The 26,358-nt window shown below is 39.9% G+C and overlaps 1 protein-coding gene across 9 annotated transcripts in view; it reads left to right on the forward strand.

Moving 5' to 3' along the window:
- Nucleotides 1-26,358, forward strand: part of L3MBTL3 (L3MBTL histone methyl-lysine binding protein 3) — a 56,827-nt gene that overhangs the window by 27,317 nt on the left and 3,152 nt on the right. For 8 of the 9 annotated variants that reach the window (XM_033143761.1, XM_033143763.1, XM_033143764.1 and 5 more), the window contains exons 11-18: nt 737-888; nt 5,478-5,554; nt 9,379-9,464; nt 11,033-11,143; nt 12,285-12,399; nt 13,394-13,496; nt 21,117-21,266; nt 26,183-26,274. In XM_033143761.1, coding sequence (XP_032999652.1) covers nt 737-888; nt 5,478-5,554; nt 9,379-9,464; nt 11,033-11,143; nt 12,285-12,399; nt 13,394-13,496; nt 21,117-21,266; nt 26,183-26,274 — 886 coding nt within the window. Of the gene's footprint in view, nt 1-736; nt 889-5,477; nt 5,555-9,378; nt 9,465-11,032; nt 11,144-12,284; nt 12,400-13,393; nt 13,497-21,116; nt 21,267-22,491; nt 22,624-26,182; nt 26,275-26,358 lie in introns of all 9 variants that reach the window. The other variant, XM_033143770.1, reaches the window with a different exon arrangement.

Consider the following 26,358-nt stretch of genomic DNA (forward strand, 5'->3'; position numbering starts at 1 on the left):
CATTGTTTTTCATTAGTATTATGACTCAAACCCTTAGTCTAAAACAAGGGGAAAGGCCCACATAAATACAGAGTTGGGTGCACACCCATCAATTCCTGCCTGTTTTCCATGGTGAAATTCAAACTGTTGCCTTATATTATATTATATTATATTATATTATATTATATTATATTATATTATATTATGGGAGATAGTTCATCTTATATCCAAGACAATCTTATGTGAAGCTGTTTGATCCACAGTAACACAGTCCACAGATTGCACTCAAAACAATTAGATAGGTCCTGGGTGGATACAGATTACTGCTTTCTCATAGGTTTGTATCAAATATGTATGTAATACTTGGCGAGGTGAATAGACAACTGGCTTACAAAGTGTGCAGAGATCAGGAGCAGCTACTGTAAACAGTGGCTTGTATCCATCACCTGTTCAGGCAGCACAAAACCACAAATGGCCAGCAAATCTGGACAGGGCTAATAGTTAAGATTTTTTTAAAAAAAGATTGATATATGATAAAGCATGACACTGAAAATTGTTTTATTCTGCCACTTTCATGTGAATTACTGGGACTCCTTTCTTTTTAGTAGCAAGATTGTGGATTGATTGTGGATAGTCAAGAGACTTTTGGATGCATGGTTTATTATTAATCTGTGTTTATTTCTTTTATATAGTGCTTTAGGTACTTAAATAGACCAGTTGCCTGTTCATTGTTAATTTTAAACTTTTCCTCGATTAGACGGTGATTCCATCAGGGTTTCGAGTGGGGATGAAGCTCGAAGCAGTAGACAAAAAGAACCCTGCATTCATATGTGTTGCTACAGTAACTGACATTGTGGACAGTCGTTTTCTGGTTCATTTTGACAACTGGGATGAGAGTTATGACTACTGGTATGCCTTTTTAAGGAGCTTGTTTTTTGGAATGATCAGCATCCCCAAAATTCTACCTTGTTAATTTGTTGTTTTCTATGAACAGTAGTGCCTATATTTCATTAAGATGTCCCTAGATTTTTGGCGATAGTTGAAAGATGCAAAGTATTCTGATTAATGTGTGCATTTTCCCCCTATATAAAGGTTTGCAAGTTAATGTTAATGTTTGAATTTCTTAGTTCTTTGCTGTGGGTGGTGAACTGGATATGGCCACTGGGCCAGATCCTTATATCTCCTGGCCTCCGGTGGGCCATTAACATCATGCAAAGTGATGCTTTGAAGCCTCAACAATCAGCTCTTTGTCAGGACTTCAAAATGCTGCACGTAACACTCTTTGCAAGGGCCCAAATGGAAAAGCCATTCGAGAAGTTCTCTGCCAGGTGAAAGGTCACAGGTTCTCAAACCTTCCCTCCTTCCTAATCTTTTCAGCAGCATTGCCCTTGCATGTGCTGGCAGGCACGGCTGCTCATGAGGAGAAGGAAAGATGCTAACACAGACATGGCCAGCAGTGGAATATTACACAGAGAGCATTCCTTCTAGCACAGTGACAACACCAACAATATGGATGACAGTTGCATGTTAAGTGGCAAAAAGCTGTCTGCCAGAGAAATGGTTTGTTCTCACATACACCACTGATCAGTGAAATTAGCTGAGCTGGTTACTTAGGAAGAGCATCCTCTCAGGAACTAAGGATTTTAGTATAGTGTCAACCAGAATTTTGGAACAATGTTCCTATTGAATTCAGAGAGACACCCACAATTCTGATGCTGAAAACATTCCACCAAGCATTTTTAGAGATTTAATTTGGTTCAGCGTTGGTCATTTGTCCTTTATTTTATTATCTAATTTTATGATGTTTTAATGATGTTATTGTACACTGTCACAATACTCTTTTTTATTATTTGGCAGTGTATAAACATTCATATAAATAAATTAAATTTTCTCGAGATCTTATCAAAGAGTCATCAAAAGAAATTGGATCTGCAAACCAATAAGCAGGTCAATGGTAGTTCCATTATACTTTGTCAGCAGAACTGTCATCATGCTTTTATAAAGCTTTGGCTTAAGCATTCAATTAAAGGATACCATGTTGTAGTGTAAAAAGCATAGGAAATGCTGTTGGTCCATCAGAAAAATGTCAAAATGCACAGTTGAACAATAACTTTACTAGAGGCAAAGACTGTCAGAAATAGTGAGCAAGAAATGTATCAAGCAAATAGAAAGAGAACCTACCCAGTTGACGCTGACACAAAACCCCACACGTACACTATAGAAAAGAATATAAATTTCCCCACCCCACCCCTCCTCTCCCCCATTCTTTTCCCCTGACCTTATACTATACTGTACTCAACACTAACATCTCATAACAGATGTAACTGATCTGTAGAAAAGGCTTTACAACATGAAAGAATAGACAATGCACGTACTTTTGTAAACCAAGATAATCTTTAAATTTTTTTTTAAAGAAAAAGAAATAGTGAACAAGCATTTGAGTTCTCCATAAATCTTCCTTAGATTGGTTTTCAAATTGAGGCAATATTGTTTCTCTAATTGGCCGCGTTTGCACATGACACTAAGCCAAACCATGGCTTCATGCAAATGTGCAGACTGCCAGGGGAAGTAATTCCAGCTGCTTAGCTCCTCTCCAAGCCTTTTAGCACAGTCACTAAGCCAAAGGAGCAAAGTGGCTGTGATCACTTCTCAGGAGGCAGCACATTTGTACCATTCTAAAAAGCCACAATTTGACTTCCCTATCATGTGAAGCAGGCCATGGTTTACATTTGTTCTGCTATGGAAAGGGCACACGTGAACATTTTGATTTTTAAACTGGATATGCAGATTGCAGGCCTTTTGACGTGGAAGTCTAATAATAACAAATATTAAGTAGTCTGATGTTTAGGCCATGAAACCTTCCATCTCCTTTTTCTAGTGTGAATGAATGGTGTCCCAATGCTTGGCCACAGAAACGGGTGACCATTGCTTTGCTTTTAACACGTTTTTTGATACTCTTGAGCTAGTCATTCATGTTTAAGTGTGAGGCAGACTTGCTTAAGGAGGTGGGGTTGGTTGCTAGGAGAGCTTGAGAGCAAAGGCAGAATAAAACTGCAGAATGTCAAAGGGCAAAGAAACTGAGGATAAAGCAGAAAAGAGAAAATATACCCTGGAACAGAAGAAAAAGAACCTTTTCTGAAGACACAGGGAGGTTGTTTAAAGCTGCTGCTTGATCCCTTTGGCATTAAATGTCGTGGACATGCTGCATTAAAGTTCTGTTGAAAGCGCTGGAATTTGACTTTGTCTAGCTTGTCTCATTGATTTTAAATAGGATATCGACACCTTTTAAACATTACAGAAGCATCACATTTCCCAGGGGTTCATCCCTAGGCAGAGCTGTAACTTTTAAAGAGCTTGGAGCCATGCAGGTGGGCCCAGTGGCACAGGCTCCCAAACATGAAGTTATGATTGACCCAACACCCACGGTTGCAGACCTTTTCACTCATTTTTTTTCTAAAGTATTTTATGCAGTCTTTCAGAGCAGAGCCTTCTCAAGACAGCTGGGAAAACACAATTTCAATGCCACAATACAGTTTTTAAAATACAAAGAGCCATTTCCCAAATTGTAATGTCAGCAGCTTAAAACAAGTTTTTGAAGCCAAGCTCACAACAAACTTCCTTAAAATGCATACTGAAACAAAAATGATTTTAGGGTCCATTTTAAAACGATAGGGCATTTTATGCTGTATTTGTTTTGGGAGTGCTAAAGGCTCGGGACCGCCACCAGAAGGCCCCGCCTATAGTGCCTGTCAGTCTGGTAGACCGTAATGGGGAGGCCAGCTAGCAAGACCCCAGATACTAATCTTAGAGCTGGGCAAGCTCACATGGATGTAGGTAGATCTTCAAATAAATTATATGGTCCTTTGAAAAGTTACAGCTAAACTGGGATGAATCCACAGGAGAGTGCCCCCCCCCCAAACCTGGTACCTGACAGCAGAACTTCATGTTTCATGGAATAATATAACCATAGAGTTGGAAGGGGCCAGAAGGGTCCTTAGTCCAATGCCCTGCAAAACAGGAATCTTGCCCAACGTGAGGCTCGAACCGATGACCTTGATATTAAGCTGATCGAGCTGTCTCAGCTGCCTTAAGCATGATATCCCTTCCCATCCCCCAAACTTTTGTAAAGGAAAACAAATGTAAACAAACTTTTGTCAGGGAAAAGTGTCTTCAGACTGAATGGAATACGGGGTAGGTACAGCTGTTCATTCCTAAAGGTAAAATATATGAATTATCTTTTAACTTATTAGAGATTAAAACAGCCTGGCTATTGAGTGAGGGAAAGAATTGCAGATTTGTAACATGTAGTTCTTACCTCAACTTTTATGTTGCTCTCCTTTTGCTCAACGTCTATAAAATATTTTTAAATTATTTGCTATTTTATTAAATGTGAGAGTTGAAAACCGTGAATGAGATGAATGGGTTTTCGTTTTAATTTTCACAAATTTTTTAAACTAGGTTAAAAAAAAGTTGTTACTTTCAAAAGCCTTCAGGATACTCAGAAATGCTTAGCTGAGCTGTGAGAAGAGAACAACCACCTCTTCATAGAGCAGAACAACATATCATATTTCAGCATTTCCTTAAATTAACTTGGCATATGTTCACAGTGAGTTTGACATATGAACACTAGGTGGTGCCATAAGATGACTTGTGTATTAGAGCAATTCCTCTTTAGCAAGACTAGTATATATTCAGAACAGTATATATATATATAAAGGAATTTCTGTCTCCATACCCTTTCCATTTTGTTATAATTCAGCTATGAAATAATATTTTTAAAACTGTTGAAATATTGTTATTAACTGATTACTGACAATTCAGGTAATGCAAGTGCTTTACAAATGAGAGATCTTTTTTCAGAAAAGAAGAAGAGTTCATAAGCATATATACATTATGCCAGAGTCTTCAGACAGGATTCGTTAGAGTTGCCCTATCAATCTGACTGAACTAGAGAGCTAATTCTACCACAATAGAACAATTTGCACACTTTGTATTTTATTGGCTTTAATATTTGCTTCTCACTTCTCCATATGCTTGCATATGTAACTCACAGCATCTAAAAACATCTTCAGACATAAAAATTGGAAGAACAAAAAAGCAACAAAATGTAAGCTTGTAACTAGCCACTTAAATAGTTACCTGCGGTGAATAAAACCAGTGTACTTTATTCTATCCCCCCCCCCCCGTTCTTTTTTGGGGGTCATATATTAGTGTCTTAGGCTTGTGTTCACAGGTAAGCATTTTTTCCCTTGGGTAATTTCTGAATGGTTTGTAAGGCTAGACCAATTCTTTAGCTGAATGTTTTAGGCCAAAAATTAATGTGCTCAGACAAAATCCCTTTGAGAGGCTATTTCTTAGAGCTGCGGAGCTTGTCTAGCATTTCTGTTTACAGGCAGCCCAGATCTCTGTTGACCATAAGCTGCTTCAGACAGACCCTAGGAAGCTGTTTAAGACATTTATAGAAATGAAATCCAACTAAGTCAACATTTCTCCTGCAGGTGTGAAGCAGCTAGCCCACATATTCATCCAGTTGGCTGGTGTAAAGAGCACAGAAAGACCCTTGTAACCCCTCGAGGTCTGTATGAAAGAGCACATCTGTGCACAACTTTATTTCACAAGACTAAAAATTGTAATGTGGAATTACTTAAGAGTAAAAATTCTCTCACTTTAAAAGTGAGCTTGCGGCACAATAATGAGAGAAGGGAGAGAATAAAAATTTATGACAGAATATTATGCACACTGGAAAAGGTGAAATCCTGATCATCCTTAAAGTACTTAAGATTTTAGAGGTACATCCAGAAATGGCTTTGTTTTGACATAGTGCTTCAACTCACGCAAATCAGGGCACCTGATTCTTGCCTTTCTTCCAATAGCAACTTAGGGACATAGCAGTGTAGGAAGCTGCCTTACTGTATACTGAGTAAGTGTACTGGTCCATCTAGCTCAGTACCTTGGAAGCCAAAATCCTTGGTACTCGTACCTTTTGGCTCCCGAACGCTGCAAACCTGGAAGTCAATGTTCCGGTTTGCAAACATTATTTGGAACCAAAATGTCTGGTGCGACTTCTGAACATTTTGGAAGTCAAATGGACTTCCAGAACGGATTCTGTTCGACTTCTGAGGTATGACTGTATTGTCTAGACTGACTGGCTGGAGACTGAGGCCAGGACCTTCTGCATGCAAATTGGATGCTCTATTGCTGAGCTACCATTGACTACAACCCTTAACTGTGCTGAAGTTTAACAGAATAGGGAGCTCATGTGAGCCATTATATGAATAAAGTGAAAAGACTACCATGCAAAAGAGAAAATGTGTTACAGAAAATGGTAATAACTAGCAGATGAGAATCAATAAACTGGAAATCATGAATAATACCTTGGAGCTATGAAATTTGAGCATGAAAATCTTCTTAAATGTACTATAAATATTGAACCTGAAAGTGATATAATTGTAGCTTGTTAGTAGAGAGTTCTGTAAAAAAAAGCCCACACAGAGTGATGGTGTAATTCACTACCATATTATGAGTCACTTGGAAAAGTAATGCTTTGTAAGCTGTTACCTTTTAACAGTATGCATTTTATAAACAGAGAAAACTCAAATTGGCTTTCCCACAGTGACAATATTTTCCCCCCATGATAGTAGCCAGTATGAAGCTATATTCTGGTGGAATTTTTGTCTAAAAAGCAGCTTTGCTAAGATATTACTGGCTAGGCAGGGGACTATTTGCATTTAAAGCTGATGTGTAACCCCTAAAGGTTCAGATTAGTACTTGACTCAGTAAAACGTTAAGAGCTGGAATGCACAGGCCTTTTAGTTTTCAATGCTTAGATGCTCGAGAGTCACAGCAGAATTTTGACACTTTTGGTTCTTTATGTACAGTGGTACCCCGCAAGACTAATGCCTCGCACAACGAAAAACTCGCAAAACGAAAGGGTTTTGCCAGTTTTTAGTTGACTCGCGAGACGAATTCGCCCATGCCTGTTTTTCGCAAGACGAATTCGTCTGGTGAGGTACCACTGTAAGCCGGCTTACCTTTTCGCTCCGGTCGGGAGGGGTGTTGTCCGCGTCCGCCATTTTGGATCGACTGTGCATGTCTGCGCATGTCCAGACATGCGCAGTCGATCCAAAATGGCAGACGCGGACAACATCCCGACCGCAGCGAAAAGGCAAGCCCTCCTGGAGCCGCGCGGCGCCGCGTTGCCGGTCGGGAGGGGGCCGTGGGATCGTGACCGATGTCGGGCATGATCCCACGGCCCCCTCCCTCCATCCCGGAGCCGCGCCGCCACGTTTTAAGACTGCAACGATCGCTGCAGTCTTAAAACGCGGCGGCGGGGAGCTCCGATGCCGGTCGGGAGGGGGCCGTGGGATCGTGCCCGATGTCGGCCATGATCCCACGGCCCCCTCCCTCCCTCCTGGAGCCGCGCCGCCGCGTTTTAAGACTGCAACGATCGCTGCAGTCTTAAAACGCGGCGGCGCGGAGCTCCGATGCCGGTCGGGAGGGGGCCGTGGGATCGTGCCCAATGTCGGGCATCATCCCACGGCCCCCTCCCTCCCTCCTGGAGCCGCGCCGCCGCGTTTTAAGACTGCAACGATCGCTGCAGTCTTAAAACGCGGCGGCGCGGAGCTCCGATGCCGGTCGGGAGGGGGCCGTGGGATCGTGCCCGATGTCGGGCATGATCCCACGGCCCCCTCCCTCCCTCCTGGAGCCGCGCCGCCGCGTTTTAAGACTGCAACGATCGCTGCAGTCTTAAAACGCGGCGGCGCGGAGCTCCGATGCCGGCCGGGAGGGGGCCGTGGGATCGTGCCCGATGTCGGGCATAATCCCACGGCCCCCTCCCTCCCTCCCGGAGCCGCGCCGCCGCGTTTTAAGACTGCAACGATCGCTGCAGTCTTAAAACGCGGCGGCGCGGAGCTCCGATGCCGGTCGGGAGGGGGCCGTGGGATCCCTCCCGGAGCGCAGCTGTTCGCTCACTGTAGTCTTAAAACGCGGCTTGGCTTGGCTCCGGTGCCGGTCGGGAGGGGCCCCCGGACTTTTCCCCCATAGGAACGCATTAATTAAATTTTAATGTGTTCCTATGGGAAAAGGTGCCTCGCAAGACGAAATTTCCGCAAGACGAAAAGTCTTGCGGAACGAATTAATTTCGTCTTGCGGGGTACCACTGTATTCTAATAATTCCAGTCTGTTTTATACCTTAGATTCTAATAAGTGGAGTGCTCTATTTTTAAATCTATAGTTGTAATGAAGCCACCTGTCTTGACTGAACGAACTGTTCTGATGTCACTGAAGTCCTATTCGGGATGTACAATCACATGTAGAAGGAGTGGGGACCTGATGCTGGGCAGCCCTGACATCATGCATGGCAAAAGTGGAAGCCAGTCAACGCAGTGTGTTAGGTTTCAAACCTTTTTTGAAGCCTGTCTTTACAGTAACATGAGTAACTGCCAAACAGCCACTTTAAGGGAGCGGTGACTCAAGAGATTCTTTGGAGTAATGACTTTTGTCTTGTCTCAAGCGATTGGAAGATGACAACCACTTGGTGGTGTCCTAGTGCCCACTCAAGAAAAAGGGGCCCACCTCTGGAAGAGGAAGTGGCATGAAGCAGCAGAGGGCCAAGGAAAGGAGTAGATGGGGGAAGGGAAAGAAGGCAAATGAAGACTGAAGGAAATAATGCAGGAAAGGAAGGATATTGAGGGAAGTGAATGTGTAGACACTGGAAAGAATGCAGCTTAAAAAGAACAGGGAAAATATGAAGAGATAGTCCGAAGGAATATGACGTATGGAAGAAGCATACAGACAGGTAAATAGTTGGCCTTATGCATTTAGTTGTTAGGAGAACAACCAAGGAACAAGGAAAAGTAGGATTAGAAAATGTGCAGAGGAGAAAGGTGACTGGGACCATGTGAGGTAAAGATGAGGAGGATTAAATGTTCATTTATTTATTCATAACTACAGGACTCTGATCTGCTCAGAACCCTTAAGGCTGCTCAGAACCCTTACCGAGGGCTGCCAGAGGCTTACTTATACCATAACCTTTTAATCATTTTTAAAGTTCAGGAGTTTCTCTTTCATGATGTTGTGTTTTAACTGTATGACAGCACACATTAGAGTAAAACATACACATCCTCTGAAAACTAGTCAGAAGGAGTGCAATAATATGAAAAATAGATGTGGGTCTTTTCAAGGTGAGATATGAGAGAGATGGCTTCTGGAGCTTGGGTCTCTGTCGACAGGGAGGCTGACAAGTCCCATTATTCATATTTTGCATTGCAGGATGGCAGAAGGAGTGCAAGCACATTTATTTCTTCTTCTGTTGCTTCTTTAAACCTAACAAGTCCTGTAAATATCCTAAACTATCTGTGTTGCGTGACATAATTACATCTTGTATCATTTATTTGCCAGACTATCCACATGCCAAGCATTTTTCTTGGGAGAAATATTTGGAAGAAACTAGTTCTTTACCAGCACCTGCCAGGGCTTTTAAAGTGGTAAGAAAAATGTGCAGTGTTCTTATATGCCTATCTCATGCTTCATTGCTATTCCTATGCTTAGTGGCTTCCACTGGTAGGAGCTTCTCCTGGGAGGAGTTCTGCTCATGTGACGGTACAGGAAAGAAGAGAGGGGACTTTCAGTCATACTTCCTTTCCCCTGCAGCTCCTTGTGCCCCTTGAAAATCTGCTCTGGAGAACTGGCAGGGCAGGGGCTCCAGGAGAAAGAGAATAATCAAATAGTAAATAAATAAATAAATAAATGCCTATAAATTAGTGACCACCACTACCTCTGGCCCAAACTCTACACAGGTGTGAGTGCTTTTTCTTTCATAAATTGCCAGAGTGGAGAGGCGCAGTCCACAGTGTGGGACCACTGTGAGGAATCCTAATCCATATTGTGAGCATGTATAGCTGTAGGTTGCGTTAGGGGAAAAGCTCATTTGCCCCAAAGCTTCCCCCTCCCAAACACAGATCGCAAGCATGGGACTATAGACCAGCCAGCTCCTGCATGCTGGCAGTTTAAGAAAGAAGAGATTAATTCTATAATTAGCCATAAATTCTGTTAATTAACCATGCAGTACAGTGTATGAAGAATTTCCTCCTTTTTTCTGTTCAGATCCTGCTGTCAGTCAGTTTTGTTGGTGACTCTCACTTCTAGTCTTTTGAGAGATGGAGGAAACTTTCCTTCTATCCACACCATTCATTGCTTTATAAAGTTATTTAGCTTAGGTGGCAAGTTTCAGTTCAGCGGGTACACAAAAACAACAGCTAAGTAAATCAGAGGGTTGAGGGTAAGAGAAAAAAATTGGCTTGATCATGAAGCCACAAAGTCTACCTTTTGGGACAGTCTTACGATATTCTGCTGTTGTCTTGGCCAGTAAGTCATAACAAAATATGAAAATATATATATGAAAGAATAGCAAAGCAGGCCGTCACAGTAACAACAAAGCTATAAACAAAGTAGCATATAATAGCATATTGACTTTTCAGCTTGCAATCAACATGCATATCAAAATAATAATATTGCTATTTTGTAGCTGTCAAGGCTAAATACTCAGGCAAACGTTTATTGGGTATGTCTTTTATTTCTCCACCCTATAATGGAGAAGCTAAATAATTTCCTTTACTAGAGGTAGGTGGGGGAAGTGTAGGTTGACATCCCATCAAAGCATTTCAACAGTATTAAAAGGGCTGGACATAGGAAAAGGGAAATTTGCAAAAACCATTTCCTCCCACTTCCCACTCATAGAAGTCTCAGTGGATCAAAGAGGTTTTCAGCAGTGGAGGGACACAATTGCATATAACACAGAGTCATTAACAAAGTTTAAAAAAAAAAAAAAAGCCGTGAATGCCAGTTTAAGTAGGTGCATATGCTGTTTTAAATTTTTAGTTTAATTGACATCAGTTATTCATTGTAAACTATAGGAGCAGCTGTAACAAATCTGATGAATGTTTGTTGTTGTTGTTTTTAAAAAATTGTTTCTTTTATATTTATTTTCTTTTGGTTATTTTTAATAGAAAAGAAGGATATAAATAATAGCAGCTCAATCTCTTCTTTGTTGTAGAAACCTTCTCATGGATTCCAGAAGAATATGAAACTTGAAGTAGTTGACAAGAGGAATCCTGTACTTATCAGGGTAGCAACCGTGGTAGATACTGATGACCATAGAATTAAAGTAATTCATACTTTTAAATATATTTTAAAATTACTGTATTGAATAATCCCTTCTGAGTGGTGGTATCATGTTACACATACACTTTCCCACATAGCTTCCCCATTCACTTCCATAGAAGGGAGAACAAACATCCACAGGCATAGAAATGATTCCAGCAGTTCCAACAAACCCAGCAGTTCCATAATCACACATGAAGCTTTAGATCTGGCTGAGTTAACCACTAATCTCCAGTCATTTTACTGCAAAGTCCACCTGAAATGTATTGCTTGGTGCATTGTGTCCAAAAAGTGTTGAAATAAAGGTATACTTTCAGTCATATCCTATTTCATCCTATACAGTGCTAGTCCTTCAGACTCCCATTCATTTCCTCTTAGATATGATATAAAATTGAAACTAGCAAGGAAAGAAAACATTTAAAACATTTTTACCACCGTACGTATTTTAAACTCCATGACTTATTAACAGCGCTTTTATCTGCTGGTTGTTTTTTCGAACTACTTTCTTACATATCTACAGTGTTTGGTATTACGGTACTTATGGCCTGCAGGATGAGGAATAATTTTAGAAAACCAGAACCTTTTTTTTAAATTACTTAGTGCACAGTAACAGTATAACTGGTGACTTTGGGGCAGGGGAATTTCAGGGGGATGTTGGTGGGGCAAAAATGATGGTGGTCTATGAGGGGCTCAATGCCCTATTATTGTTGTTTGCCTGTGACTTCAACAATAGGGTCTGTCAAGCACTGGAGAAGCTTCACTGTATGGTCAGTGAGCTGTGTTTAACTTGATGGATCACAAGTTATGTAGGCCTCATATAGACTCACATTGAGGACCATTCTTTACTAAAGAAATTGTTACGCTTATGCATCAACACTTTAATAAATTAGTTGTTTTTGCGGTCTACTTCTTATCTCAGTAAATGCAAAAGCTGTTGTAATTAGTAAGATGAGAGCCTGGTAGATTTTGTATTACTTGACAAACTCCTTCGCCCACACACCCTTGTCCAATAAATAATGCCTGAAATCTGAACAAATGGATTCTCTTAACCATTATGTTCTCTAACGAAAGCCAAGCACTCTTGGAGATTGCATGGGAATAGGACTTGGTTTAAGTTTGAAATGTAATATTCCTTTGTGTTCTAGGTCCACTTCGATGGCTGGGATAGTATTTATGATTATTGGATCGATGCAGATAGCCCTGATATCCATCCTGCTGGCTGGTGTGGGAAAACTGGACATCCTCTTCAGCCCCCACTTAGTAAGATGTGCTATAAGATATAGTAGAAGAAAGGATGTTGAATATCTGCCCTTTGTTTGATGCCACCTCAGTAATACTGAATAAGTCTAGTATGCATAACAAAGCCAGCATCTTTGAAGCAAATAACCTTGGTACTGGAGACTGGAAAATAGATATCAATTTCTGACTTGATATTAAATATGAATTCACGTTTATCCAGATCATGGCAAAATTATAGCTCTTTATAAATTCACATTCTGAATAAAGGATGAACAGTTTTTGTTTTTGTTTAAAAAAATAATAATTAAAAACCTTTGTTATGCCTTAATCAATTGATCTAACCCTTTCGTTGATTAAATGTTGCATCCCTATTATTTCACTGTAAAAAATAGAAACCAGTATATGAATGCTTTTAAAACATCCTCTAGATTCTGAAGAAATATTTCTAAAGTATTTGATTAGAGTATTAGAGCCAAGTCAGTTACTGCTGTAATAGTTTATAGAATCATAGAATTGTAAAGTTAGAAGTGAATACTTGGAGGATCAGTTGAGAATAATGCTTGCTCTTGGAAACAATTGATAAATTAATCTCTTAAGTTGTAGTTTCCTTATTGACAAACATTTTCTGGGCGGAAGAGGGTGTTCATTTTTTGCAGGAGGAGTTAAATTTTCAAAAACAAAATGGAAGAAATAAATTCTTAATAGCTTGTGAAAGAAATTGCATCTATATCCTGAATGCAGGAATATTTATGCACAGAATAACATAAATCATTGATTCAATATTCATACAATTGAATCATAATTTATTAAAGAATAAAATACTTGTCAGTTTTTGACTAACAATATAATGAAATGGTTACAGGAGACTTTAGTAAGGTTTAAATATTTTATCTTGGTAATTTGTACTTGTTGGTCAGCATTTTAAACAGGTGTTCACTGGAGTTTGCTTAAACGTGAGACATAACTTCCATTCTTACAAATGCTTTGCATTTTACCTCCCATATTATTTGTATAGGTCCTTTGGAATTGGTAGAAGCTTTAGAACAAGGAGGATGTCCTACAGCAGGCTGCAAAGGAGTTGGACACATAAAAAGAGCCAGACATACTGGCCATCACAGGTATGTGTTAAGTAGCTAAACTCAGATGTCCAATTAGGATCTGCACATACAGTACTTGCACATACAGTACACACGCTTATCACACATCTCCTTGGAAGGAAGTTCCATGGAGTTCAATAAAACTTACTCCCAGGAATGGGGGTATAGAATAGATTCCTTAATTGCTGTTTGTGAAAAAGAAAATGTGAACTAGAGGAAGAAAACAGGAATTCAGGTTACCTCTTTGGAATGAACATGGAAAGGTTTGTAACTTCATTGGTATGTTCTGGTTTAAAAGTCAGTTGTGTGACGTAATTCTTGCTGGGTTTTCTGTGTGTGTGTGTGTTTATCTCTATACGCACACAAACAATGTAACCTATCTTTACAGAGTAGTTTTCACAGGTTTGTGCAATTGGTGAGCACATTAGTGTTTCGTCTTTGGGTATCTAAGTGTGCCTGATAGCCTCTATTGAAGCAGAAACATGTTGTTTTGTCACTGCTGTCAGCTAGATAGACAAGGTTAAATGCTAACTCGGTTAATATACCCATCTGTGGAATGTACCCCTTACTTTGTGCCAATTACTACTCCTTCTGCTTAATCTAGAAATCAACACTCTTGTTCTTCATTGTCACAGAGACTCGCTCCTTGCAGTGTCAAACTTAGAAATGTGTGTTTCAGAATTTCTGATCTAAGTACCACTCAAAATAATTAGAAAGCAGATAAAATATATTATTAGTTTTCCCCCCTGCCCTTTCTCGGGCATTTGTCAATGTGTTGTCGAAGAGTGAGATGGGAGATGGGGGGGGGGGACTACTCCCCTCCTGCTGCTGCCCCATTGCTGTGCCCGTTGCCCTCCATGAGTTGGAGCAACTATTTGCATTAGGGGGACTTGTGTGTACATGCATACATATATACATAACATAGCATATATACATAGATATCTGGTTGAAGATGAAAAGCATGACTATAAAGCAGGTCAGCACAAATATGTACTATATTTGTTACTATGTAATGCTCTTGAGAGTCCCATGGACTGCAAAAAGATCAAACTTATCCATCCTTAAAGAAATCAGCCCTGAGTGCTCACTGGAAGGGCAGATCCTGAAGTTGAGGCTCCAGTACTTTGGCCACCTCATGAGAAGAGAAGACTTCCTGGAAAAGACCCTGATGTTGGGAAAGATGGAGGGCACAAGGAGAAGGGGACGACAGAGGATGAGATGGTTGGACAGTGTTATCGAAGCGACTGGCACGAGTTTGGCCAAACTGCGGGAGACAATGGAGGATAGGGGTGCCTGGCATGCTCTGGTCCATGGGGTCACGAAGAGTCAGACACGACTGAACAACAACAACAACAATGCTAAGAAAGAAAACTAATGAAGTTATAACTTACTTGAATTTGCTGCTGCTGCAGTCTTACAATTCAGTTTGAGTACAAATTCAACTATATTAAAATTACTGGGACATTTAATTCAATAAGAACTCGGGGGGGGGGGGAATAGCAGGAGCCTACAGGTTTCTGAATCCAAGTCATCCTAGAATCCTCAGATTGTGTCCCACTGTCCACTTGAATTAAAAGGACAATATAAAATGGATATAATTATCCACGTCAGGCTTTCTTCTGTGGGTTCTTTCATCTCGGCGCTGAAAATGTACTTTTGAATATTTTTTATGACAAGGTGCATTTAAGCTGTCAGAGCAAGTGTCTGAGAGTAGGCCATTTTCTGATAAGTGTTTTGCTTGAGCGGGATGAAACCTGCGGTGATTAATTATGGCAGGGTTAAAATGAGCACCTTTTAAAATGTAGATGTTAAAAATGGCTTTGGGGGTTCTGCTTTGCAGGAAAGTGTTTGGGCTTGCATACAAATGGGAGTGTCTGGTGTGTTTATATGAGAAATTGCGTATTGAATGTCCTACAAAGTATACTTTTGAACTTTTCACTAGACCAGAGAATGAATCCCTATTATCGAACAGTACAACATAAATAGTAGTCCATTCCTATATCCCTCTGTGCTGTCTTTTTTATTACTTAGAGCTTATTTCTTGACCGTCTTTCAGCCCAAAAGGCCCCTGAGTCAGCTCACAAAAGTTAACAGGGGAAGGGCAGACTGAACCCTCAGGCCAATCCTTGCCTATTCCAAATCTATCCCGTGGGTGATTATATATCCTTATACTATAAAAGTCATCCAATGTAGGGTTGATTTTAAGATTCCTGTATAACTCTCCTAGTTGTGGAAGAGTGTGAAAATCTGCAAAAACTCAGAAGCCCTAGGAGGGGCGAGGGGAAACAAGGAGCTGTCCTGCATAACTTCCCCCACCCCAACACTAGTTAGTCATCTGAATCCTACTTTCCCCTTCTTCACTCTCTTGTTTGTTTAAAAAAACAAAACTCAAATTGTGTGACTATTTGACTATGTTCTGAGTATTTAAGCCCACATGCAAACACAGTCTCCCGTCCACCCATTGGAAAGATTAATCATTATGTGATTCATTCTCTTATTTTTCTAGTGGAAATGTCACTTGTAGTCATTGATTGTGAAGATGTGGACTCCTCATGTCTATCAACAGAGTTCAGAAAAACACTGTTGATTACAGAAATGCAATGTTTCTGTTGCTTTTCTATTTCACTGGTTTCACTTTAATACAATGTGGGATTTACTATGCTGTTAGACATGCTTCTGATCTGTCTAGTGCTTTTTAAAAATTAAAGCCTTCACAATTCCTTAGTAAAGAGGATGTCAAGTGAATCATATAATTTCTTTTTCTTCCATTGTATACCATACAATGTATACCATTTTGTTCTGGTGTCAACAACCCAATGTAAGGTATAACATGATTAATTTTTGATGATTTATGTTTGGCTTGTTAAATGGAGACCTGGAGGCTGTGCTGCTTGGGAGGATTTACAAATTGATTTAAAATACCAACAGTTGTTTAGAGGATGAAGAAACGTGCTGCAAGCTCATGCAGTCCCTCCTACTCCTCCTTCTCCTTTATTGTGTTTCCTCCTCCTCCATCTCCAAGTTACTGTTAGTTTCTAATGACATCTGAACTGAACAACTATGGTTAATGGCAACTTCCAAGCTTCAGTGGTGTAGTGGAGGGGAAACTTGGGTGAATGCAGACCTTCTGCTCTTTCCAGAGCAGAAGTGGTGACATCATTTGCTGGAGCACCAGGGTAATGGATGGTGTCTCCTAGCTCAGGTGAGTGAACGAAGAGACAAAGAGGCTTTAGCTGGCTGAAGATCTTTTGTTGAAGCTTAATGTGTTTTGCAAGTTTAACCTATGCATTCAGAAGTCAGCACCACTAAGTTTAATGGAACTTACACTCAGGTAACTATATATAGGACTGTAGTCATAGTTACACAGGAGTCCTTCTTGAAAGACTAGACATTATTCCTTCATTTCTGTAGTAAACATTCCTTGCACAGCTACATTTTTTGGCATCAGTTTGGATTCTCCTTTGAGGGGCTATGGATTTAGGGTTTGGGGGTGTAAGCTGCGGGGGCTGTCATAATTAACTCCTGCATTCAGAGTTTACCAAGACACCTATTTTGTGCTAAACCATAGTTTGTCATAGTTGAACATGGTTACAGCAACCCGGAAATGGAGAAGGGAATTTGTTTACAAAGGAAGAGAGAGAACAAGCCTACTTGTATATTTCTCAAACTGAGCTTGTACTGCTCATGTGCAAGTCTCTTTTTACTTTGCTTTTTTAAAAAACCAAAATGGAAACCAAGACAAATCAACTTCATTTGGTGCTTTCCAAAATAAGCCATCTGCATAATACAGTGCTAACGTAGTAGTCCTGTTTTAAGAACTGTAAATCTAAAGCTTTCACTTAAAAAAGAAAGTTGTTTCCTAAAATTGGATACAGCACCTGTCTTAAAAGACAAGTTATGCCTCAGTTCCTCCCACAGTGTAATTTGGTTTTATATTTTTAGTTGTCTTTTGTTTGTTTTACAGATTAAGATCTCCATTAACTATGTATGTTGTATGGAACTGAATCGTCTCCATTTTCCTTTCAAATGGAATACTGAACTTCATTTGCATTTCTAAGTTTTTAATCAGATTTTGAGCGGTCAGTCAATAAATTGATTATTTAAATTTAGCAATGTGCAGATTAATTTACCACTTTCTGAGAAAAAGATTCATTTATTTGAATCCCTCCTGGTTAACAGGCAGGAAGATTAGGTGTCTCCTGTGAATAAATTGTGTGCTTTTTAATTCATACGTTTTTAGTTAAATGCTTTATTTGTTATTTGTATAGTTCCCGTACTAGTTGTTTTAAAACACAGTGAGCAAGGAAGGACAAACTTGGGCAAATGTAGTTTTGGATCCAATGGCATTGTAGTTGTGGATCCAATGGCATCACAGCTCCCATTGATTTCTAAGGTGCTAAGGTTTTACTCCAAATTCATATATTTGTTTCTCTATTTTGTAACATCGAAGTAGCAAGGAGATGGGTTTCCTTTCTTTTATATTTTTTACAAGTGTATATAATGGCAGAGATATGAAGACCCTTGTGATTCATCCCATGTGCCAAAGAGCCTCCATGCAATCTTTTGAAACTAAGTAGAGGATGATGGCCCCAGAGTTCAGTTGTGATCAAGGCACAGTTTTGGAGGCTGCAGTCAGTGGCTAAGGAGTCAGAACAGGTTGAGGACATGGAGCTTTCTACTGCAGATCAGGAGATTACTGATCCCGAGGCTGACAAACAGCCCATAGCACAACCTCCCATAGGGCCAGGGCCTGTAGAGCCAGAACCTGACTCACAGATGTCTTATTCTCACAGATGTCTTCTGCTGCGCCTGAAAAAACAAATGTCCCCCACAGTACCTCACCGGGCAGGAGGTACACTGGTTACCCTTTAACAATCTAAGTTCTCACCAAAAAGGGTGGAGCTTGGGAGAGATGCAGCTGGTGGAAGCTTTAAAAGGATTTCAATCTTTGTCAGAGCAAGTTGTTCACTTGGAACTCTCCATGGTACTGCAGTCCTGACCTGCCACACAATGCTTTACCAGGACAGAGTAGTTTGAATCCCTTCTGTTTTTCAGGGAGAAATGTAAAAAAAAAAAATTGCCATGCATGCTCTAGCTCTCAGATTTGTTGAAAGTAGATATTTGGATCTTGGTTGTGATATTCAACAAAAACAACCCCAGCACCCTCATGTGCCCACCTTAACCCACAAGCTTTTTATAAGAACTAATAGAAGTGAATGAGAAAGAAAGGCAGTTCAGTATGGAGTGAAAGAAAAAGAGAAGAAAGGCTGGCAACCCAAATGGAAGTGCATGATTGAAACAAATAAATGCACTAAGGAAAAATGTCAGTAGTATTTCTTCTATTATAAGACACTCTCTTCGCATGCTGCGCTCCGGCATTCTTTCTGTCAATAGGAAAAGAGCTGCAAGGCCTCCAGTACTGAAGAATTGATCTCTTTTCCATTCTGGAAAGCGTCTGTAAGGATTGAATGTTGCCCAGAGCCAAATGCTTAAAGGAAAACAATGAAAGTTTATTAACACAACATACAGCTCCTTTGTTCCAAACCTGAAAAATACCTGGTGTTTTGGACTGCCCAACAGAATAAGCTAAAGACTAAAAAGAGACTGGGGTTGCGCTTTGTCTTTACATTTGCCGTTTCAGAGTGGCTATGTAGATTGCTAGGTTACTGCTCTGAGTAAGATGCTTGTGGTATCAAAAGCAATTATGTCACAATGAAGGATAAATGTGAAATGGTAAGTGGGAGGATAGCTACTGTCTTGAAAAGAGAAGCCACAGGTAAATTGTGAGCTCATTTTTTCCCTTATATTGTACAAAGGCAGTCCTTCCTAAAATAACAATAAAATGAAAAGAAAAGAGTAATTCTCTTTCACAGTAGGTGTTCCAGTTTATTGACAAGTAAAGGAGAATCTTTTTCGTATACTTTCTGTTGTGTCTGGCAAAGTGTGGAAGCTTCATTTTGTGCATTCAGTTAATAGTTACATATCTGTGTTACTGTCAAAAGTTAAGAGCAATTTTAGGCAATTTGTGTGGCACCTAGGACTTGTGGGGAATATGATGCCAATTTCAGTTCCTAATTAATTTTATTTCATTTTGTTATTTTCACCTTACTTTAGAAGTGTGATTTCTTTAATTTATTCCCTTCAAATACTTCAGGAAATGTTTGTCTGCTTCTGGCAAAAAAGCTCTGAAGCCAAGTGTCCTGTGAAAGCCAATGCTGTATTCATACAGATGAAGCAGCTTACTTAACAAAAATTGCACTTGGACTTTCAGCTCAGATTCTCAAGTTTCCCCAATCACTCCTAGCATTTCATTTTGGGTTTTCAATCTCATTGCCTACTATTACTCTTGAACAGACGTTCTCAAACTGTGGTCTGCGGGTCACTGAGGGAGAAATGCAGTGTCATGCTTTTCTGATGGTTATGTTAGCGCAAGCATTGTAGCTTGTGAAACAGAATAACCCCTCTTCTCCCCACCCCCTGCATGCTATTCTGGGGATTCTCCCAATCTTTTCCTGAGCTAATGGGGGGGTGATGTGTGGGGGAAGTCCTTGCATAGGGCTTTTATTGATAAGTCCAGAAGCTTCATCTAGGTGGTTTGAGAATAACATAAGTAATATAGATACTTGGTCTTGTACTTGGTTAATTTTTTTCTAACAACAGAGATTGAGGCTGTTTTGGGTAGAGCTCAATTTATCAAGCAGGCTAATGGGATTTTGGTCTAGGGCCAGTGGTTTTCAGACGCCTAGCCATTTTGAAGTCATTCATGAGGGAAGAACAATGCCCATGGCAGTAACTCCTTCCCTCTGTTTCCAGCATAGGCCCAATTTGACATTGGAGCTGAACAGGTACTATCAAGAAAGGTGAGTCAGGCAGAAGGGAGCAGTATTTTGGGATGTCAGTAACACCTAAACACCTGAAAATACTACAGAAAAGGCACAGTGCCTTCCACTACATGACAGAAATGACTTAAGATGCTTTGTACACCAGGGAAAGGGGGAAATGAAGCTGGCTGTTTCTACCTGATCAAACTAAACTGAAGAGAAGAGGTCTTAACATCTTATTGAACAAGAAACCTACAAACATTACAAAACTAAAGGGTCTGCTTCATATGTTTCTCTTGGCAGATTGTAGAACAGGGAGGGAGAATATCCCATTGAACTTTAGAATACTGCTGTATAGTCCTATTAGGATTGACATCTCACCCAAGAGGCTTAAAGCTAATGATTGTTCATGGTTTGTGGTGTGCTTTCTGAACATTATTATTTTATAGCTGACAACAGTTCACTCAGTCCTCAGGAAAATAGCCCAAACGTCAAACAGACATTTGTATTATTGCCATTAAACAAAGAATCCTGTTCCTTTGGCACTCACCAAACTCTTATGTCTGTAAAGCAACAATTTAATTACAAATGAATTTCTTTTATCAGTACATTTCCCTGATGAGGAACTTCCAAGTGTTGTGTGCTCAAATTTAGTTGGCACTTTAGTTCTAAAGTAGGAGTCCTGTAAGACACTTTTAATTGTTTAGGTTAATGGATTGAGACAGGTTCCACCTAACTTGTAATCTGTAGGGTGTTCAGTTCAACTAGGAAGTTTTTTCAATGTCTACTCTAATCTCTTTCTTCTGCTTCAATTTTTCAGTGCTCTCAGCTGCCCATATTCTGAGATAAATCTGAGCAAAGAACATATCCTTTCAGACCGCTTAAGTGGAGAGATGCCTCTGAGTATTCCGCTTCAGCATTGGAACCGAAAGCCAGAAGCAAATGAAAGATCTGCATCTCCTGTAATCAGGTAATTTCCCTTTATTATGTAGCCTATAGTGCTTGCAGACCTAGATAAAATGCTAACCTTTCGGCACCTGCTAAAACCATTGTTTAGGCAAACCTACCCAGAATGCTTAGAAATGCTGATTTGAATTTTTATATTTTAATTTTCTTTATGTTTTAAAGTATTGCATTTTTTCTTGATTTGAATCTTTTATCTTTTTAAAGGTTTTTTTACAATCAAATGGTATATAAATTTTATGAAACAATAATAAATAATATACATATTACTTTTTTCAATTATAGCAAAATCAGATATCTGGTTAACATTTACATAATTTCAATTTTATTTATAATAACACAGAATAATAGATTTCAACCTCTATTTGAAATTGTAAGGTCCGTGGGGTGGTTGCTCGTGAGTAGCCAGGCAAGACTCCAAACTGTTTTTTAACAGGTTTATTGTGCATGCTATTTACAGTGCAGAGCTACAAGTTCATGTCTGTATCAGTCACTCGCAGAATCCAGGAGTGGCCCCTTCCGGCTGTGACCCTAACATAAGAGTTTCGGTATCCCAAATCTCCGCCTCCCCTCCCTGCGTTTCACCCCTCTGCGCACTTGGGGCGCTGGAAGTGGCGTGTCTCCCTTCTCGCCCGCTGAGTGAGGGGAGTGCAGGTTCTCTCCAACATCCCCAGAGCCTCTGCTCTCAAGACCCGAAACTGCCTGCTCCTCCCCACTGGAGACATCGCTACTTCCTCTACTGGAAGAGGAGGTGCTGCTGGTCAGGTGGGGCCAGGGCTCTCTGTAGCATCCCGAGAGCCCTTCCACCACCCTGCGCTGAGCCGGGGACAGTTCCCTGACAGAAATATTTGTATCATCTCCAGGTTCAGATCCTATTTTTTCCCTTTGAATGAAAGCTCCTGCCAATCATGGAAGGAAATGTGCTCATGGAGGGATCCCTTTCCACTTACGGAAAAACTTCTTTGAGCCCAGCTGTCCTTCCATGAATGCAGGTTTGATTCTGGAGTTGGGGTGCAAATAAATCCCAAGAAGAGATTTCCATATTTGTGTGCAATTATATTTTCTAAATAGGTATCCATCTCAAATTGTAAAGATCCGAATAGCAGATAAGGAAATTTTATATGGTATTTTCCTACTGCATGCTGTTCAGCTTGCTATTAATTCTTCGATTCTTTGATTAATTTTGACATGAATGTCGGATTTTGAAAGCTTGTCCTTTTATTTTAAATCAGTAATGGAAAAAGTCCTAGTCCCATTGTCCTAAAATCTTCAGCTCATCTCCATTCATCAAAGCAGGAAGATACAGAGGTGAAACCTCTTTGCAAAAAGCCACTAATGTTTGGTGTCAAAGAAAAGAACTACAGGTATCCTTTCAAATATGTTAAAAATAAAGAATACTCCAGCTCTGATGCTCATCATCCTAGTGCCAGGAATTGCTTTTCTGAATTAAGTGCTTTGTTCAGGTGTCCTACTTGTTACAGTAGATACACCGTGTCATATAAATGATGCACTCTGTTACTGGAAGTTAGGGGATTAGGAATGCTTACTTGTGCTTGGCAAATAAGCTGGTGATTATGATTCAGTGAAGAGAGTGTTCCATGCATCATAGCAGGTTGACACTTCAAGATCTCTCCTTTTGGACAAAACAGTGGTAGCTGCCTAACAGTGGGTGGGTCTTTTGTACCAGGGGTCAAACTTGTAGTATCCTGCCCAGATAACACTAATGCTCTACTGATCAACATTATCAGGCATGCACAAGAGCATTTCTGATGCAAATATTCAGGCTAAGAATAAGCATCTCAAGCATACTGTCTCAAGTGGTTTTTTGAGAGCTGGGTGAGTCAAGGTTGTCCTAGCTGTCAACAGTTGAGTACTTTTCCTATTGAACAGGGGAAGCGAAAGGTATCTAGTTTAGATATAGGCCACATTGCTTCCTTCTGTGCAGTTTCTATAGAAACTAGAATGCCATAACTGAAACTAGCCCAGAAAACCATTGCACTAAGAATAATATTAACTTTGTGGTGTATGTGCGACATAATTTTTGGAAGCGTATTTTTAAATACGTTGTATTGGAATTGAGTACATGATTAGAAGTACAGTAGTAGGTTCTCATGGTACTAACTGATTTAATGAAGTAAAAGTTTTATCCAACTGTGTTCCTCCACAATTTCCTTCACTTGCAGAAATTGCTGTAAGTGAAAAGTTAGGCAGTATTTGCTGATTTTTGTATATACACCCAAACAGAGAGGGAAAAAATGCTGTACAGGGTTGGGGAACCCTTTGGAACAATGTGGCAGGGGGCTGCAGGAGAAAGGAAGAAGCTGCAGAAACCACTTCTTCCTCCTTCCTGCACATGAAAGCCTCTAATTGATCTAATTGCCTTTTGTAAGCAGATCAATACAATCCCAGTTTTTTAAGAAGTCTGTACAAATTAACACTGCAGTTATAGAGCACAATTATAACACAAGCACCAGCTGCTGTGCCTTTGCCTAGGGAAGAATTGTAGCCATAGTTTGTGTAGTGTTGACACAAATTCTATATTGCCCACATGAATAACTCCCAGAAATATTACTGTCAATTTGCCTATTGTATTTCTCTTTCCGTTTTGTCCTGTTTACTATGCACCAGGCTATCACATTTACCATCTTTAAGGCTGATCTCTTTCTATTGTTCCTGCAATTTTTTGGGTTTGGGGAACTGATAGATCTTACAATGCCCACAAAGTCAGTTTGCAGAAATATTGTTACTGGCCTTGTTTTTTGTTTAGGCAAGTCTACTCTATCAGACATATAGAGGCCGCTGTTTTTATTGATAATTGTATTGTGTGTCCATTTTGTTTAAAAATAAAATAAAAATGAAATAACCTCACTCTATCATTAACCAATAATGCCAAGTGCTTCTGACATATATAAAGCAGATAAGAGAAATCTTCCTTTCCTGGAGATTGTATTCTCCATATTTTTTTGTTGTTCAGTCGTTCAGTCGTGTCCGACTCTTCGTGACCCCATGGACCAGAGCACGCCAGGCACGCCTATCCTTCACTGCCTCTCGCAGTTTGGCCAAACTCATGTTAGTAGCTTCGAGAACACTGTCCAAGAACACTCCATATTTAGAGATACACAAGTTTTTAATTTCCTTTTAAAAAGAAATGTTCACTGGGTTTTTTTTATCCATAGAAATGCATTCATCACCTTTGCAGCAGATACAGATATTTATGGCTTTAATTAAAAACAGGGCTTATATAAAAAAGGAAGAAAACGGTACTGTTATGTTACACCACCAAATGCTTGGGGGAAAGGATCTTTGCCTAAGGACCATAGTGTGGTGTCTGTTGTCTTGCTACAGCACAATGGGATACCCAAAATATAACACTTAACATATCATTTTCACAACAGCCCTATTATTAAGTGGCTGCTGATAACATGTGAATAGGGACAATGCACTCTGTTCAGAAAAGTTAATTACATGCAGTTGATATTTCACAGTAGTGTTTAGGTTACTGAAGCTTTCTGTTTAATTAAGAACCAATTAAATCCCCAGAAACCTAGATCAAATTATTTTTCTGTAATTAGAATATCCATACACTTACTTTTCAATATGAGCATCTCCATATCAAGAAGAACAAAACAACCAGAAACAAACACACAGTTTCCCGTGATTTTAAATGGAATTCTGTATATCAGCGAGAGAAGCTGCTGCAGAAAAAAATCTGTTAATATGTTCATTTCCAAACATTATTATGTCATTTCAAGCTTCATTACATCACTTACTGCAGTTTCTTTATCACTTTTACTATTTACTCTCCTACTACATAATATTTTCTATGGGCAAAATGCATGTATTGTGGCATTCTCCCCCCACAGCAACCATGCAGGATGCATGCTGGACAGACCAGGCTCCTTCACCTCCACACTGTTTTCATCAATGTGTCTGTGACGTATTTTGTGTCAAATCTGTCTGCATTTGTGAAATGCCCAGACCAGCAACAAAACAGAAAAATCTTAGGCACAACGTCCCCCCACCATAAAATTTTGTTTAATTGTAAAAAACAAAACAAAAACCCCTCAAAAGTGGTTTACATCCTTGCACACATTGAAAAGAATCCCATTTAAATCACGGGGTTCTTCAAGGGTGCTACTGCCCTGTGGTGAGTTTCCATGCAAATGGCGAGTGTGTGAGAGCCACTATTCCGTTTTGCATATTCTTTATTGCAAATTAATTCTTTCACTGCATCCTTGAGCACTGAATTAATTTGTAAGGATGGATGGGACAGTGCTTCACCGCTGATAAATGTAGTCATAGACTATTCATGGCGGTTGTTTGTTGTTTTAATTGAATTGCATTTTGTCCAGACCTTACTAGTTATTTTCTGTGGCTGGCTGCAATGCATCATGCTCCAGGATGTCCACCTCCAGTAATGCACTTCTATATAAGCCATTTACATTTCTGTGTTAAAATAGCAGGCGGGTGTTATGTGACAGATGACAAAGGAAATACTCATAAAAGTGACTTCCAGTTCTGTCAACTTTCTATAAAAAGTTAATCGCCTATGGTAGCTACTGAAGATAATAGAGAATTGTCATGTATTTTCTGTGTTTCAGCATCGAGTAATCCAGCAATTACACTTTGGTTGCTTCTTTCTGTAGTATTTCTTAAATTAAAGCTGAGGCAAAGCTCTCCCTCTCTGGTACATTTTATCCTCCCAACAACCCTGCCAGATGGTTGGTTGGCTTCAGTCTGTCCCAGGAGACAGTGGAAACCCCTGTCAGATCAGTAAGGCAAAGAGGGTGACTAGATGAAGGTTGCTGTGTGTGGATTCATATATGGGTCTCCATTTCTTGTTGTAGAATATTCCATGCAAAGGTGACAGGAATGGTTTGTTGTACTCTGTAGCATCTTGAATATTATTAATTTATTTATTAGGGGATGCCAGGCAACTAAGGATTTTGCAAAGAAAGATGGCTGTGCAGGCAGGAAGATGGAAAATGAAGAGTCATCTCTAAATGAATCCAAAGGTACTATCTCATGTTATACCTGCCAATGTACAGGATTTTTTGAATGCCACAAATTAATGGTTTAAGCTCACATTTATGGATTAT

The sequence above is a fragment of the Lacerta agilis genome, chromosome 3 (genome assembly GCF_009819535.1).
Source record: "Lacerta agilis isolate rLacAgi1 chromosome 3, rLacAgi1.pri, whole genome shotgun sequence".
Taxonomy (NCBI): Eukaryota; Metazoa; Chordata; class Lepidosauria; order Squamata; family Lacertidae; genus Lacerta; species Lacerta agilis.